Below are 18063 nucleotides of genomic sequence, written 5' to 3' on the forward strand. Positions count from 1 at the left end.
TGGGACCCTGAGAAATGGTTTCAGGGTCAGCAATAGAATTTTTGAAAAGGAATTTGTGCTGAATCAGGAACCCTGTAGTATCTGTCTGGCTTACAAGGAGCAGGAGGCAGAGAATCAGGAATCATACTAGATTCTGAAAAAACATCATCAACAATGTCTAGAACAGGAGGTATAGCCAAAGGCCTATGCTGAGGAAGAAGAAGAAAATCCCGAAGTCTCTCCTTAGATTCAAAGAAATCCTGACTTTCCCAGTGGAAATGTTCCCTTAAGGCATGTAAAGTTTCCCCAAAAGAAAAATCCTCAGGGGGAGAAGCAGAAGGAATGGAATCCTCTGCATTAGAGTCCTCATAAGTAGGGATAGACAAATCCTGCTCATTAGAAGAGTCAGAAGAAATAGAATCCTGTTCAGAAGATTCATAATCAATATCTTGCCTAGGCCTCTTAGAAGGAGGGGGTTGGCTACCCCTGATCAGAGTAATTAAATCTTCAGCCATTTTGATCATTTGTTTTTTAGGCATAGGGGCCTGCACATGTGGACCAGGCATCTTTTTTTTAGACATAGATTTAGATTTTGGCCTTAATTTTGAAGATGGAGTCGGTCTAATATACAAATCTGTAGGCCTGAAAACACCCTCAAAAGCCGGTGCCTGCACAGTGGCTCAAGACCCATCTAAGGTAGAGACAGCCACAGGTTCCATAATTGAAGCATCTCGCGGCATACCAGACTCTGAATGGGTCTCAGTAGAGGCCTGTGAATCAAAAGTAACGGGTATCAGGGGCTGCGAAAGCACCTCACTGAGTACCAGCGAACCGGCGACTGGCTTAGGAGAAGTGTAGTCATCGGTTTTGGACCTCGACGGTCTGTCTCTGTCTTTTTCTTTGTGTTTTTTCGGTATTCCGGTAGTCGGATTGCTAACCGACGACATTTCTGGATAATTAAATCTTGAGCCAAAATATTTAGAAGCAAAAATATACTGACGTCTAATCGTGCATTGATTAAATTTAGTACAAAACTGACAGCAAGGCACATTGTGGTCAGGGCCTTAGGCAAGGAATACAGTACAAATGAAAATCCTTATGAGGTATTTGAATCCCACAAGTAATGCAATTATTAACTTTTACTGACATCGGTAAGGAGCAAGAAAAAGTTTCCCCAACTGGGTACTTAGTTTTCAGTTGAAGACTTCGGTTCTGAAACTCGAAAACGAAAATTTCAGGAGTCGGTTGACTGGCAGTTGCGAACTGCTTCTGCTTCGAGCACCGCACGGCAAGAAAGACTGATGTAATGACGTCAGCTGCATGTTTTATACCCCTGACGACCTGACGTCATGGAAGAAGGGAGAGCAACCGATGCAGGACCCAAGACTTTATTAATCAGGCCGACTGAGGGCAACCTGCCAGCAGATTACCCATATGTAATGACAGCAACAGTGAAACACGAAGAACATCTAAAACAGTTGGTCTCATTTTCTGAAATATTTTGTTCTGTGAATACAGAATCAAATTTGACTATGCACATCTAAAAGGTGTAGGCATGTACTATCCTTTACTGTAAAATTTTGGAAAGAAGACAAGGTGATTAATGGATTGATTCATAGTTATTTCTGAAGCCACCTTAGGTATAAAGGAAGGATTAGTGCAGAGATGCACTGTCCTTGTGAAAAATTAGATAAAGTGGTTTAGAAGAGAGCCTGGAGTACTGATACTCACCTGGCCAATGTGACTGCAACCAGAAAAATTGCTTTCCAAGACAAAAATTTCAAGCCTGCCTTGGCAGCTGGTTCAAACAAGGGTTGAGTCAGGGCTTGAAGACGTATATTTAAATCCTAGGGAGTAGTAGGGTCCATAATGGTGGTTGGAGTAAGAAGGTTCATTTAAGAAAGGCTTTACATAATCTAGATGAGGTCAGAGCAGACTGGTTATGCCCTAAATGAAAACTGGAGATAGATGGAAGTTGAATCTTTACAGTAGAATAACTAACACTACTGTTAAATATGGAAACAAGAAAATCTAGGATAACTGAAATGTGTGCTGAAATTTTTCTATTTACTCTTGTATACCTTTTTTGCAGAATCCTTCTCAGATGATATGAAGACATATCTGACTGGAGATGAAAACCTGGGAGTATCTAGCCATCACTGGAATTGGGGAAACCATGTGGTCAGTTTGATGGTCTGAATTTCTGGGTGAGTTATTCCTGATGGGTAAGAGAGAAGATCCTAGTTTGGATCCAACACCCAAGAAGGGTGCACAAGAGAAGTCCATAGAAATGGGAATCATACCGGTTGAGGCCAGAAAGGAACAAGAATTACTTTGCACTGGCAGTAAAACACTTTCTATAGAAATTTGGGAATTAGTGGAGTGGGAAAAAAACGTATAGGAGCCCAGGGGGCTAATTGTGGACTAGACAGTTTCTCGGTGAATCCCTTTCTGGAAGGATTAGGGTGAAGTATCTTCTGCACTTGGAATTCAGAGGGGAAGCAATGAGAATGCAGTACGGATGGCACCACTGGTGGAAAATCATTTCTGCCACCACAGAGTTGAGAGACGACTTATGAGGGAGTAAAATGAATCTTGCTCAGTTAATCTGCTAGCACACTGGACTTCCCAGGATATGCATTGCCAAAAGAAAGCAGCCAGAAGAAATCACCCATTGTCAAACTTTCACTGCGTCTCAACGTAGGGGGTAGGACTTGGATCCCCCCTGCTTGCTGATGTACCAGACAACATATTGTCTGTCTGAATGGCAATCATCCCCAGAATGAGAGCATCTTGAAAAGACAACAATGCTACTTGAACTGTTCTCATTTCCAGGTTACTGATGTTAAGACTGGCCTTTCCAAGTAATGCCCCAACACCATAGCTGGGAGATGTCTGTAGCTCGCTGTGGGTGGTGTAAGGATAAAATGGCGACCCCCAAGAAACTTCTCTTACGGTGATCCACCAGGTGACATGTTCTTTGCAGATTCTTGTAATTATGCACTGGAGCAGAGAGAGTATATCATCTGATAGACCATTGCACTGAAAGTGTCCACTGAAGTACCTTCATGTAGTATCTTGGTATGGGTATTAGTTGTAAAACCAACTTTGTCAGTGTGGAAGGAAGAGAGTGCATCAGTGTGATGCTCGACTCTATCACATTTACTGCCGAGTGAGGAAGGCTTGCAATATATGTGTGACTGTGTTCAGATGAGCACCAATGAACTCCAGGGCTTAAGTAGGGGAAAGGTGAGACATGGTACAGTTCATGGTTATGCCCCTGGGTTGAATCAGTAGAGGCTTCATGGGAGCAGAGATGAGCTAGTCAGGCAAGATATGAAACACCCAGAATCCTAGCAGCCTTAGGTGAGCTGCAACCACTGGCATGCACTTGGTAAACACCCTGGGGGCTGTGGTGAGACCAAAAGACAGGTCTCTGAACTGGTAATGACTGGATCCCAGCTAGAAGTGAAGAAACCGTCTGTACTGCATGTCTATTTTGATGTGACAATATGAAGAATGGACTGAATTATGAATATTTGAAACTTGGAATGTCTAACATACTGGTTTAAGCTGTTGAGATCTTGAATAGGTCTTACGTCCCCAGGTTTCTACAGCACCAAAAAGAACTTTGAGTAAGTTCCGAATCCTTGTTTGCCTATGGGGACCATCTGGATGACTCTTATTTTCACCCGCAGTTTTTGTATTTCTACAGCTGCTGCTATTCTCTCACTGGATGGCACATTGGGAAGTTTTGTAAAATGACTTGGGGGGGGGGGGGGGCTAAGGAGAAAAGGGTATGTAATAATCTCTGGAAATAATCCCCTGCATCCAAGTGTCTTTAGCGATGGCTGCCCAAGGTTGTAGTTCGGCAACACTTCAGGAGCACTGACAGGGCTTCTCAGGGAAAGGAGCTCTAAAACCCTTTCTTTACAGGTCTCTTCTGCCGCAAGGGCATAGTCTATTTTTGGACTTCCAATATGTCCCCATAGGAATCCTGGGAAGAGCCATACAACTTCTTGAACATCTTCCTGCTACCTCTCCAATTCTGGGAAAAGAAGACCAACCACCTGTCTCAAAAGCTTGAGTATTTCATTGATAGAGACATCCTCAAGGGGTGACCTGGGGGACTGTTCCCCTTCATTTAAGTAGTCTTCTGTCAGAGATTCCTGTGGAGAATTTAAGTGCCTCCTCTTGCACGTACACTTCCGAAGGGGGTCCCTGGTGGAATGTTCTACACAGGACCTGGAAGTGTGAACTGAGTCCTGAAAGAAGACTGTCTCAAGACCTGTATGGGCTGACTGCCCCGATGTGACAGGATGTACAAGCTCTGAGACCACAGCAGACAGTTGTGGAAAGCGTGGACCTGAGGGGAGCAAGTATGTCTGACCTGCACGAGAGGAGAAAGCTCTCTATAGTACCTTGAAAGAGGAAAACATAAGAGAAGAAAGGGCCATCCTGGCGGGAGCCAAAGACAACTGCCTAGGACAGTTCACATCATCACCCAGACTTGGTCTCGGGACAGAACAAGCTGTCCAGTGCTGAGGCTCCGAGAGGAAGAGATGGCACAGAGGGCACTGGAGTCAACCCTATCCCCCCCACAGCTGGCACCAACGCTTAGGCTCAATTAAGTTCAGCTCTGACTAGATCAGAGATGTCTACAGAGTTGAAGGCCAAGCCTTCGGATTTGACGTAGGCAGACTCGGGAGTTTCATGTATGATGGCTCTGAAACTGAAATTTGGATCGGAGTAGGAGTCAACAACTGGGTAGAGACTGATGGCAGGCTCAGGGGTCTGATAGGGAGGCAGAACGGGTATAATTCCCAAATAAATTTGGGCCCAGAGAAGCTTCCTCATTATCCTGTCCACATCAAATTCAGTTAGGTTCCTAGATGACCTTAGAAAATGATGTAGATGGTAGCCTGGAAGTTCTTCTCAGAGTTTCATGGAGGAAGAGTGAATGGATCTGATGAGAAAATCGACCCCAAAGCAAAGGTGGAGCAGTGGTAAGCCACAGACTTTGACCTTGTTGAATCGGCTGGGCCTGACAAATCCGGTTGAGAAATTTTCACAGGTGGAGCTGAACCTGAAACCGCAGAAGAGGAGAGATCAGGGGATAGTTTCCTACTCTTTTTGCCCTTGATTGATGAATCCCCCCTTAGCCTTTTCAGGAGGTTTTTCCAAATGGGCAGAACCCAAGCAATATACACAATCCTGGTGGGCATCGCAGTTGGAGATCTTGTGCCCAAAGTTGGTGTTTTTTTTTTTAAACTGGTCAGCTTATCTGACACTGTAGCTACCTAGAAAAAGAAAAGGGGAATTACAAGAAATAAGGAGATAAATCAATTAACAATTATGGCAAAAAACAGATATAATTATAAATGATAGTAATATGGACAGGTGCCTATACACAGGTAGAAGTAGGATGAAAAAATTCAGCTGTTTTAGGTCCAGAAAAGGCCTACGTAAAAAGAAAGAAACCAGAACAAACATATCTTTTTTGTAATATATAAAGTACACAGGGGAGGAAGAAAGTACAGTTGTGTACACTAGTGTATTCACTGTTGCAGTCATTACATTTGGGTAATCTGCTGGCAGGTTGCCCTCAGTCGGCCTGATTAACAAAGTCTTGGGTCCTGCGTCAGTTGCTGTCCCTTCTTCCATGACGTCAGGTCATCAGGGGTATAAAACATGCATCAGACACCATTACATCAGTTTTTCTTGCCCCAGATGTCAGGTGCCTCCTAATGGGGAGCAAATAAAATTACAAAACACAAAAATATACCTCCAACCAAAAGCAAATACACCAAAAAGGCTTTTAAGCATAGTAAAAGAAAGTAGAGGTATAGCCAGAGAAACGTAGGGGGCTGGAGGGAGGGTAACCAGGACTGCAACAGTGAATACACTCGAACATCTACATTTATGGTAAGAGTACACAGCTGTACTATGTTCTTCGTGTTTCACTGTTGCAGTCATTACATTTGGGTGGATTCCCAAAGCTATGGTTGGGAGGAGGAGTTTATACAGCATTAGGGCCAGCTATAAGGCCCTGCAAGACAGCAGTAGCAAAACTAGCTCTGGATTTAGAGAAAATTGGTAAATGACAATGCTTGGTGAAAGTATGTACAGAACTCTGAAACCTGCACAAAGCACCTCAGACCCAGATGGATCAAACACGAATGGCTTTATTACGAAGAAAGCACAAGTAAATGCAATTATTAACTTTTACTGACATCGGTAAGGAGCAAGAAAAAGTTTCCCCAACGGGGTACTTAGCTTTAAGTTGAAGACTTCAGTTCTGAAACTCAAAAATGAAAATTTCAGGAGTCGGCCGACCGGCACTTGCGAACTGCTTCTGCTTCGAGCACGGCAAGAAAGACTGATATAATGGCGTCGGATGCATGTTTTATACCCCTGACGACCTGACGTCATGGAAGAAGGCAGAGCAACCGATGCAGGACCCAAGACTTTGTTAATCAGGCCAACTGAGGGCGACTTGCCAGCAGATTATCCAAATGTAATGACTGCAACAGTGAAACACGACCATCAAGAAAGTGTGCAACTATAAAACATTATAAAGAAAATACTTATCGAAAAAGCACTCCAAACATCCGGGCTATGGAGACCAAGTCCATTCGCTGAAGCAGCAAACGAGATCTGAAGTAATTCTAACTAACAAGGAGGATTATGGGTAAGGGGAAGAGCTCGAGCTATGGATCCAAGTCTTTAGAAGTGGCAGAAGTTACATCTGAAGTTGGATCCATGACCTACCAGTTAAGGAATGGACAAAAAGAGAAAATCAGATCTAATAGTTAACACCATCTATTTTGCTTTGGATTTAAAATCTCCTGCATTTTCTTATATTCCTAGCTACTCTACAAAAAAGTAAAGTGAGAGACAAGGGCATGACCCACCTGCTGCTGGACATCATCTGACTGGTATGCTTTTCAAACAAACTGTCCAAGTGCCATTCTTCAGCCCAATGCTCTCATAGTGCAGTTAACAGTAGCAGATACACACTATTGTTCATATTCTGAACCAGTCTACAGCAAATGATAATTATCATTTAACTTTATCACCACCATCTAGAAATCTGCTACATTAGACTTACAATGTCAGTTTGATGAGGCAGCTTGTGATTATATAAACATTTGTTTGACTGTGCTATCTAGCACTTAGATATCCTTTATGGTGGAACAGCTGGAAGATCTATTTGGGGCTCAAATATATTTGAATATAGTTGAGCAAATCCATTAGGAGTTTTTTTATCCCATATCCAGAAGTCTGCTTAGCTAGTTTAATTACCAAGTCCTTGTATCAATCGAAAGAAGAAGCACAAATGGTAGGCACCTTTTTTTTAACAGTGGGCTTAATCTCTTCTCTCATGGAGAAGACTCCTGTAGTGCATGGAGCTCCATGATTACTTTCGAATATCAGAAAAAAAAGAAATCTGTAAAGCCCTTCCGTAGCATGAGATCCAAATGTAACAACCACTTCAGGAGGTGTGTGACAAATGCTACACACACACTTAGCACTGTCAGGTCTCACGCAAGGGGTATTTCTTCCCTCTCAAATATCCCTAAATATCTTGCTTCATATTTTCACACTTTCAACGGAATAGTTCCGTAAGTAACTTTAACTAAATTAAACCAATATTTAAAAACTGGCCCCGACTCTCCTCCTTTGTGACCCCCCCCCCCAAATTCTTAAACAAATGAAATATGTACATGCAAGTCTGTATAACAGCATTTGCTAAGTGCTGTACTAGCTTTCCAAGCCAGCAAAACACTTCATGCTTTTTTTCTTTCTGTAACTGGCAGTACATGGAGTAGATAAAGCAGCATTCACTACAAAGAATAATGACTGGATCTTGAGGCAAATTTCTTGGCATCTGGGACTTAAAACCAAATAGTATGGTTACATCTGGAGACCGGAGCATAATGCTCTATGCTCTTCCTTCTTACACTGTTTTGCCAGTAACTTATTACTGAGCTCAAAAGAAAAGTCTGGTGGGAGGGGAGTGATTAAAAAGTCTGGGTGTCAATATTAATCTACTCAAGGTCATTTGCAGTGCATGGGATTCGAAGTAAATTAAAACAGATCCAGCTACAGTTGTCCTTAAAGCATTCCTCGATTCCCATGGGTAACATCAGAGATTATTTTCTGGGACAAGAAAAAGAAAATGAATGTCAACTAAAACAACAGAGATCTAAATTTACTTGATGTGCAGATTTGCTTAATTCCTGCTGCGCAACAACAGACATTTGTTATACCTTTCGTACCTAGACTAATCTCAGCTGCTGAAGACAACATGATGCCAAAATACCTGAACAGGGTTTGATGTCAGTTTGTAGCAGTCTAGTATTCAATGTCAGACTTGCTGGTGTAACAGAGAACAGGGTAACACTGATGTCAGTACCAAGGAAGTGGGCTCCTGCATGGCTACTTAATTTGTTTTTTCACTTCTTTGAACTTCCTTTACAAGTTTAATTCATACAATAAATGGAAAAGTTGTACAGTTTTCTGCCATGACTTCTAGGGCCTTATTAAATGTGATATAATGTTAAAAAACTACCACTGGGCAGTAATCACCAAAGGAAGAGATTTTAAAAAGAAATTCCTGTGTGCTGTTGGCCTGTTTTAAGTATACCCGTTAACAAAATTCTGAAAAGAAGTCCGTACTGTAGAATAAAAACTAGACAGCAGTGAAAGAAATATACAGCAGATGACAGGCAAAATACCTAAAATGAAAATCTTAAAAAGTAAAACAAAAAAAAAATATAACTAAACTTTCTTCAGAGAAGGAAACAAAACAGAAAAGGTAAGGAATAAAAGTCATCTATGGACTAGTGCTCAATACCTTGAGAAGTTCTTTCTTAGGCCACCAAACCAAAAAGAAGTTAAGTGTCTAATGACTGAGTAGCAAGAAGCAATGAAGAAATAGACAGTCAATATGGCTTTTGTGTCAGGCTTCTGTCAGCTGGTATCAGTTGTATAATGACCCATATTGGAGAAGCTTGTATGAACTGATGCTTTAAAAAGTAAATAAGCTAAAACAAAATTACTCGCACAGAAGACGACCCCTTAAGAAAACACATGAATTATACAATAAAATAAGAACGTACAGACATTTTACATACTATGTACCTGAGATACTTGCATGATATGGAAGAAAAAACAATTCTCAAGGTTGCTCCACTTACTAGTACCTTTACAACCTTCATACTCAAATAAGCAGCATACTGCAAAAAGCAAATTCTATTAATTGTCCCATTTTAACACATACATATACCAAACTGCTATGGAGATTAAAACAAAAAAGTAACACCTCAACAGCACGAGTTGTGTTCCACATTTTAGGTGGATGAAAACTTTGACTTCGTAACCCTATGTATTACTTTCATATATTGTAAAACAATAGTTTTCTTTGAATGGAAAATTTATTTGACATTCACTTGCCTCCCCTGTTCTGCAGATCATAACATTCTACACTTGAATAATGTATGCAAATTAACTAGCAAAAAACCACATAAACGTACCCCTCTTTTTCCTGTTTTCTCGTATATCTTCACATAATCTATTGAACTCTGGATCTAATTCAGCAGCAATTATGGCATGTGCAGCGTCCTTCAGGGTACAAGCTCTGTGTCGAATTATTTTATCTGCAAGAAGAGTAAACAAGAATCACACAATTAAAACAAAACATAAACTACTTGCAATAATGACCATCATGTTTATTTGTCCACTTATCTGAGAAGATATACATTTTGTCACAGACATCATTATGTTTATAGCTCAAGTAAGTATACTGTACATGCCACTGCCAGCAACATACTATACCACACAGCCGCAAGTTTGTGTTTTTGTTATGTCCAGTAAAGGAATCCAAAATGAGGAGATGTGTCCATGCAACAAATAATGATACAAACATTCCTTATAAATCAAAGCATAAAAGGTCATCACAGAAAACTAAAACTCCAGATCTTCAAAGGCACCTTAAAGTAAATATAAAGATATAAAAAATATAGGTACTTTTCCATTATCAGCAGTGGCGGCTGGTGACTTCAAATTAAAAGAGGGCTGCAGGAGACAGCTGAATGTGTGGGGCCAATGGGAAGGGGTGTGGTCAACTAGAAAGGGGTGGAGTTATGCTCAAAGCCACAACAACCGGAACTTTAATTAAATACGCTGCCCTGGGTGCCAAACAGTCATTATGAGAGTCCAATCAAGACAAAATGAAGTTTTGAAGAAAAAAATATTTCAATGCATTGGCTACATGACAACTTACTTAATATCCATATGGAAACACAGGTTGTGAGGCATGACAAAATAAATTACTTTTTAAATACATTACTGGAATGCCAGTCAAAATCAAGTATAAAAAAAACAAGTAGCACTCAACTCAAACCACTACTCCTTGCACTGCAGTTCTAATTATAATTTATATTCAGCTTTATAAAATTACCAGGTAATATGCTGAAAGTAGCAATCTCTGTGATACCCCCACTTGTAAAAATGTTTCTTATCCAAAAAAGACCTGCTGCCTGACACAACTATCTACTTGTTTCATGGGGAAGACATGATCAAAATAAAAAATGAACAGCAAACAAGAAACAAGCTCAAGTTAAATTGCTTAAAGGATTCCTGCATAAGTTATGGACCATACATGATAGATTGGCATTCTGTTTAGTTAACGGATAAAGCCTGCAAAGATGACTGCAAGTCTCCAACAAAAGATGACTGCAAGACTCCAACAAATGTAATGAGCTTCTGAAAATACTGTAATCCTGTCCTTTATTACAAATACTGTCATATGCATTTCAATACCCAAGTCTTATACATTATCTAGTTATGTAAATATTCTCAGCATGGCAACAACGAAAAGGATTTCAATGCTGGTAATTCTTTAACAGTATGCTTATTAAAGCTTACTTGCATCTTACAACCTCCAACAAGCTTACCTGATGGTCATTAAATCATTGCTACTTAAACAGAGCAACAGGGCACTGTGACAGCATGCATTTCCTGAATAATAAGAAGCATAAATCAACAGTATAAAAATATGACAGAAAACCAGAACATTCTGCAAAATCAAGGACAGATGAAAAGCCACGGTCGTACTTGTGGTCTACTTTGGATGGGGGAATACTCTGCACACTTACACTGCATAACTGCTCCTTGCCTTCCTTGAACACATTCAGAGCCACTACAATGGGGAGTGGGGTGCAACAAGTATGTCACAATTTGAAATGTCTCTGGCTGACGGTGATGGCTCTGACACTCATACCTCTCAAATTCAGAGCAAGAAATCTGGACAAAGCCATACACAGAACTAGAAGTCGGACACAGGCCCAAATATAAGGACAATTTTTAAATATTGCTCTTATAAACTTAGATAATAGAACAGTAGTAGGTCTTGCATTAGTACGAATTTTCTGATGGGTATGATATCTGAAACTCAAATGTCTGCCATTATTTTCTAACTTCAATCTTTAATGACTTGCCACTAATTTGCCAGAAAACCACAATTTTATGAAAAACAGACCAAACGTGATGCAAAAATATAAAGTTGACACACACTATACAGCTGGGAACTTGTCAAAGAAGGGACACCTTTTTAATATTAACACTGTTAAATTGAGCAGCTAAAAAAATAAGAGCATCTAAATACATTTCTGAAATAAAAGTAATCTATAACTCTGATCATTACAGTTATATCTAATTGTAAACCCTCCACGTTTTCTTCCAAAATTGCCATTTTGAGGAGGGATTATTAGGGGAGAGCAACATTTTGAGCCAAAATTGGGGACAATTGAGAGGTTTGGATATTCCTAATTCTACAAAGCGATTTGCACGTACCTCTCAACCTCTTAATGCAGGAAATCTGGACAAGGCCAAATATACTGGGGGAACATACAAACACTACTAAAAATTGCTCTTGTATAAACTTAAGACAGTTGATAGAATAACAGGTCTTGCTTTAGCATGCATTTTTCTGAAGGTTATGACGTCTGAAACTCAATGTCTGTCATTTAGTGGCTTCATTCCTAAATGATTTGCTAGAAAACCACAACTTTTATGAGGAACAAACCAAAAATAAGAAGCAAATATCTATTCATTCTGCAAAAATATGGACAACTGAGAGGTATAGTTCAACTGGGGCTGTCTGAGTTTGCTACCCTTCCCCTCCCTCACAAAATCATGGTCGAATGGAGCCTCCCCCCTGCAGCCATTCCAATGTCCCATTCCTTGGTTATTTTGCCCAATTTACCATAAACACTGTAACATGCATACTTGCTTTACTTCTGCAATGATTTAGATTTCATTTGAAAGTTTTATTTTGCATTTTACAACACAAACCCCAATAGATATCTGTTAAATAAAGCAATGCAGTCTCACAATGAAAATAGACTTAGCATTAAAACTTCTCTGCCCTTGAAACTCACATGCATTGAAACAGCATTGAAACCCACATTCAAAGAAAATAAATTTTGCCAGTGGCAAATAAAGATTAACTCTGGGCTGTTTTCAAAATCATAGGCTCCTTGAACACGAAACATACACATGCTCTTTGATACACCTTCCTGATTTTATTACATTATATTCCTTGTACAATACAGTACAGTTGTTAGAGGGCATTTTAAATTTATTGTTTTGAACATTTTTCCAGTAAACAATGAAACAAAATGCATGCACCAATGACAAATGACAAAACTGCCCAATTCAGAACATTTCCATCATAAAGTCTACTCAACCTTCTACAGTCCACCAGTATCAGTAAATATGCTGAAGTACTAAAATCCACATTAAAGAAATCTGTAACTAATAAAGAGGTTGTTGCTAGCAAACAATTCTTTATATGTCATTGTTTCATCTACAAATAAAGTGCCTGTTGCCCTTGAAGAATAAATTGCCTATGTTGCATGCATTAAAAAAATGATAAGCTAGTAATATTGCAATAGGGAATGGATGGCAAACTGATAACAGGTTCATAGTTACTAGGTATCATTGCCAAAAAGGACTGCAGAATCCACCCCCTTTACAACACAGTACAGTATCAGCAATGCATCTACCTACTGTGGGAGTAGAACCCACAGCCTTCTGCATCAAAAGCAAGTACACTACCTGTTGTGTTATTAACAATGCAAGCCAACTTAGCATAAGCAGTACTAAACTTTTGTTCCCCTGCAGCTCTCAGCTCCTTGTAAAATCTACTCGACACTCAGCTGTATCTCTGAACTCTGCAGCACAAGAAATCTGGAAAAAGCCAAAATTTATTGGGGGGGGGGACAAAAGCCCAAAAACCAGGGAAACATTTTAAACATTGCTTGTATAATGTTGGAAAGTTGCTAGAATAAAATGCTGTGTTACCACCATATATTTCACTGCCACGTCTTGAACCCAGGGGTCCCTGTGCAAAACAGAAAAACATACCACTATGCCAAATCAGCTGTTTTGTGAAACAGAGGAAGACTGAAACTTAAATGGCTACCATTTACTGAATTCAGTTCTCACCATAGCTGTCAACCTCTTAGCAAAAAACACCTGAAAAAAGCCAATAATGTGGGAATACAGCCCCCAAACATTCAGTAAATTCAGTTCTCACCATAGCTCTCAACCTTAGCACAAAATACCTGGACGAGGCCAATAATGGGGGAATACAGTCCCAAAAATATGGGCAAATTTCAAATATCCATGTTATAAACTTAGACAATTGCGAGAATAAAAAGGTTTTGTGTTACCATGTACTTTCTGAAGAATATGAAGTCTGAAAATCAAGTTAACCAGGAAACTAGTCTGACTTGGAACAAAACAAAGCCAATTTTCAGCAGAGCAGGGAGAAACACTCCAGACACATCTTTGTAAGAGATGGGAGGACATGCAGACTCCACACAGAAGGCACCCCAGCCAAGAATCAAACCAGAGAACATGTAGCTGTCAGGCAACAATGCTACCAGTGCACCACTGCACTACAGACCTTTGCAAGGAAAAATGAAGATACAGAAACCACAGATTTTATGAGGAAGAGAAAGTACAGTTTTGTACCTACCATAAATGTAGATGTTCGAGTGCTAATACAGCTGCAGTAATCACAGATGGGTTTTCAGCCATCAGGCGGTCCCTCGGTCGGCCGAATTCCAAAGTCTTGGTCCGGCGTCGGTTGTCGTCGCTTACTCTTCTGACGTCAGGAAGGCCAGAGTATATAAGACACAGCCGACGCCATGTTCTTCAGTCTTTCTTGCCCCAGATGTCAGGTGCCCCCAAAAGGGAGGCAATACATAAAATAAAGCTTTTGTACATGTGAAAGAAATGCAATGTAATGCAAAATCAGTGTAAGCAAGCAAATAAAACATAGCAGGATAACCCAGTCAAGTGGTATGTGGGGAAGGAGGGGGGGAAACCTGTACTGCAGCTGTATTAGCACTCGAACATCTACATTTATGGTAGGTACAAAACTGTACTATGTTCATCGTGCATACAGCTGCAGTAATCACAGATGGGTAGAGTCCCATAGCTATGCATAGGGTGGAAGGTACTATGAGGAACTGGGTTGAGCCAGAATGCCCTGCAAAACAGCAGTGGCAAAGCCTGCTCTTGTTCTAGAGTACAAGGGCAGGTGGTAGTGTTTTGTGAAGGTATGCACAGAACTCCATGTGGCTGCCTCCAAAATATCTTTAGTAGGAACACCTCTGAGGAAGGCTGTAGAGGTGGCTGTGGCCCTGGTGGAGTGAGATCTGATACCAGTAGGAACAGATTTCCCATGATAGGAATAACAAAACCGTATGCAGTGGCCAATCCACTTGGAAATGGTCTGTTTTGTAACTGGTTTCCCTTGAGCCCCTACAGCATAGGACACAAAAAGTTGTTCTGATTTCTTGAAGGACTTTGTTCTGTCCAAATAATAACGTAGCTGCCTATGGATGTCTAAAGAGTGTAGCAGCCTTTCCCCTTTGTTTTGAGGGTTAGGATAAAAGGTAGGTAGGTAGGTAGGTGTATGGCTTGATTTAAGGCTACCCTGGATACCACTTTTGGCATAAAAGATGGGTTGGTACGAAGGGAAACCCTGTCCTGATGGAAGATGAGGAAGGGCTGCACCGCCATAAGGGCCTGTAATTCAGAAACCCTACGAGCTGAAGTGATGGCCAGAAGGAAACTTGTTTTCCAGGACAAATATTGCAAATCTGTTGAGGCAGCAGGTTCAAAAGGAGGCAATGTTAATTTTTCTAGTATGTAATTAAGGTCCCAGGCTGGTATTGGTTGCTTCCTTGGAGGTCTTATATTCTTAGCCCCTCTGAGGAACTGCCGTAAGAGTGGATGAGAGAATAAAGGAGGATCCGTGTTGAATTCTGCAGAAATGGCTGAGGCATGTATTTTTATGGAAGAAAATGAAAGTCCACTGTTCAGCAGTTCAGCCAGGTACTGTAAAACCTGAGGCAAGTTCAATTTTCTAGGGTCCTGGCCTCTTTTCTCATTCCAACAGCAAAACCGCTTCCATTTGGCGGAGTAAGCTTTTCTAGTAGATGGTCTTCTGGCTTCCAAAATGACATCCTGCACCTCCTTGGAGAGAGGGGTCTGTTGTGGTATTAAGGGATTTTCCATGCAGCGAGGTTGAGTGTTTTCAGCTGACTGTGAAGAGTTGTGTATCTGTTCTGAGTCAGCAGAAGAGGTATTAGAGGCAGGGACCAGGGAGGAGTATGTGTTAGGCTCCTCAGGAGTGGGTACCAGTGTTGCCTTGGCCAATCTGGAGCAATCAGTATCATCCTTGGTTTGTCCGTTCTTGCTTTCAAAAGCACCTTGGGCAGAAGAGGTAGAGGTGGGAATGCATAAACTGTCCATGCTGTCCAACTGAATGAAAGGGCGTCCACTTTCCAGGCCTTTGGATGGAAGGTCCTCGAACAAAACTTTTTCAATTGATGGTTCCTGTGGGAGGCAAAAAGATCTATGTCTGGCCTCCCCCACGCTTGGATTATCTCTGTAAACACCTGAGGATGTAACTTCCATTCCTGTGGATCTGTCATATTTCTGCTTAGAGTGTCTGCCAGTGTGTTTTCCAGTCCTGGCAAGTACTGTGCTTGAAGCTCGATTTGTCTTTCCAGAGCCAAGTTCCAAAGAGTCATGGCTAGTCTGCACAAGGGGTATGAATGTGTTCCTCCTTGTTTGTTTATGTACCACATTACTGTGGTGTTGTCTATTCTTATCAGTAATTGTCCTGGATGCAAGAAGTCTTTGAAGGCTGTAACTGCATTTATTACTGCTAGCATTTCTTTTTGATTGATGTGAAGGTGCTTTTCCTTTTGGGACCATCTGCCCTGAATGCACCTGTCCTTCATGTGCGCCCCCCAGGCGTAGTCTGAGGCGTCTGTGGTTATGACTTGTTTTGCTTGAGGCTTGCAGAATGGAAGGCCTGCGTTTACTTGACATGCTTGGGCCCACCATAGGAATTCCTTTTGCAAACATGGAATTATCGGTATAATTGCTTCCAAGCTGTGACTGTGTTGAGACCATAGATTTTTTAGGTACCACTGTAGTTTCCTCATATGCAACTTTGCACATGGGATTAGAAGAATGCAAGATGCCATGAATCCCAGAGCCTGCAGGATTTTCCTTGCAGTAAGCCTGGCACTTTTTGCTAGTGTTTTGAAGTACTGAGACAGTTGCCCTTGTTTTTCTGGCGTAAGATATGCCATCTGGGTGTTTGTGTCCAAGCTGGCACCCAGGAATGTTATTTTCTGAGATGGTGTTAGCCTTGATTTGTCCTTGTTGATGGTATATCCCAGAGAAAGCAGTAATCGTGTCACATATGCCAGATGTTCCAGTAGTATGTGTTTGCTGTCCGCTTGGATCAGGCAGTCGTCCAGATAAGGGTAAATTTGTATCCCTTGAAGTCTGCAGTAGGCAATTACTGATGCCAGGCACTTTGTGAATACTCTGGGCGCAGTAGATAAGCCAAAGGGCAATGCAGAGAATTGATAGTGGATTGAACCTGCAAGAAATCTGAGGTATCTTCTGCAGCTTTGTCTGATTGGGACATGCAGGTATGCCTCCTTGAGGTCCAATGTTACCAGCCAAAACTCCTTGCCCAGCATGGGAAGAAGTTGCTGTAATGTGAGCATCTTGAATTTTGGAATGAGTAGAAATGTGTTTAGGATGGATAAGTCCAGAATGGGTCTCCAGTCAGTTCCTTTTCTTGGTACCAGAAAAAGTCTTGAATAAAAACCTTAACCTTGTTGGTGCGTAGGTACCTTTTGTATAGCTCTCATGTTTAGGAGCTTTGAAATTTGCAGTTGTGCCTCTGCCCTTTGATTTTGTGGCACGTTTGGCATGCCTCTCATTTTTGGAAGAGTGTGAAATTGAAGTTTGTAGCCTCTGTTTATGATGTCCAGTATCCATTTGTCTGTTGTGACAATATGCCAATTGCTTGCAAATAATGCTAGTTTCCCTCCCAAAGGTGCTGCCAGCTGTGACTTGCTTGGCAAGGAAATGAGGGAGTCATTGGGTTTGCTTCCTGTATTGTTGTGCACTGTCTTCACCACCTCTTGGTGCTGGAGATTGCCATTGTCTGCCTCTATATGATCCTTGTGGTTGCCCTCTGCCCCTTGTGCGTCTGTATCTACCCTCTTTGGGGCTTGTCAGTGGCTGGAAAGGACCAGTTTTTTGAAGGCCAATTCCTGCTAAAACGTGGTGGCTGGACCTGTAAGAAAGCTTTGACAGTTTGCATAGATTTGGCTTTTTCTTCCATTTTTCGTAGTATCTCCTCAGCATTAGTACCAAAAAGTACATCCTTTTGTAAAGGAGCATCAAGAAGTTTAGCTTTCACATGATCAGGCAAATTTTGTTCCCTAAGCCAGGCATGTCTGCGAATGACTGATCCTGTAGCAGCCGCTCTACTGGAGGCCTCTAGGGCATCATAACCACATTGTAAGGTGTGTTTACCCACTTGCTCCGCACTATGCATCATATCCTGTAACTCTTTAAAATCTGTTTGTTCAGGTTGAGACATTTTGTTCCTTAATTGTGATAACAGGTACTGTTGATATTTAATCATATGAAACTGACAGTTTAAGGCCCTCATGGCTAGGGTGG

General features: G+C 41.2%; 1 protein-coding gene across 1 annotated transcript in view; it reads right to left on the minus strand.

The window, feature by feature from the left end:
• ATAD2B (ATPase family AAA domain containing 2B) overlaps nucleotides 1-18063 on the minus strand; it is a 4508062-nt gene that overhangs the window by 809501 nt on the left and 3680498 nt on the right. The window contains exon 25 of the mRNA XM_044063554.1: nucleotides 9519-9641. Within this exon, the coding sequence (XP_043919489.1) occupies nucleotides 9519-9641 (123 nt within the window). The remainder of the gene's footprint in view (nucleotides 1-9518; nucleotides 9642-18063) is intronic.

This window comes from Protopterus annectens, chromosome 2.part1 (genome assembly GCF_019279795.1).
Source record: "Protopterus annectens isolate FY-2018-M chromosome 2.part1, PAN1.0, whole genome shotgun sequence".
In the NCBI taxonomy this organism is placed as follows: domain Eukaryota; kingdom Metazoa; phylum Chordata; order Ceratodontiformes; family Protopteridae; genus Protopterus; species Protopterus annectens.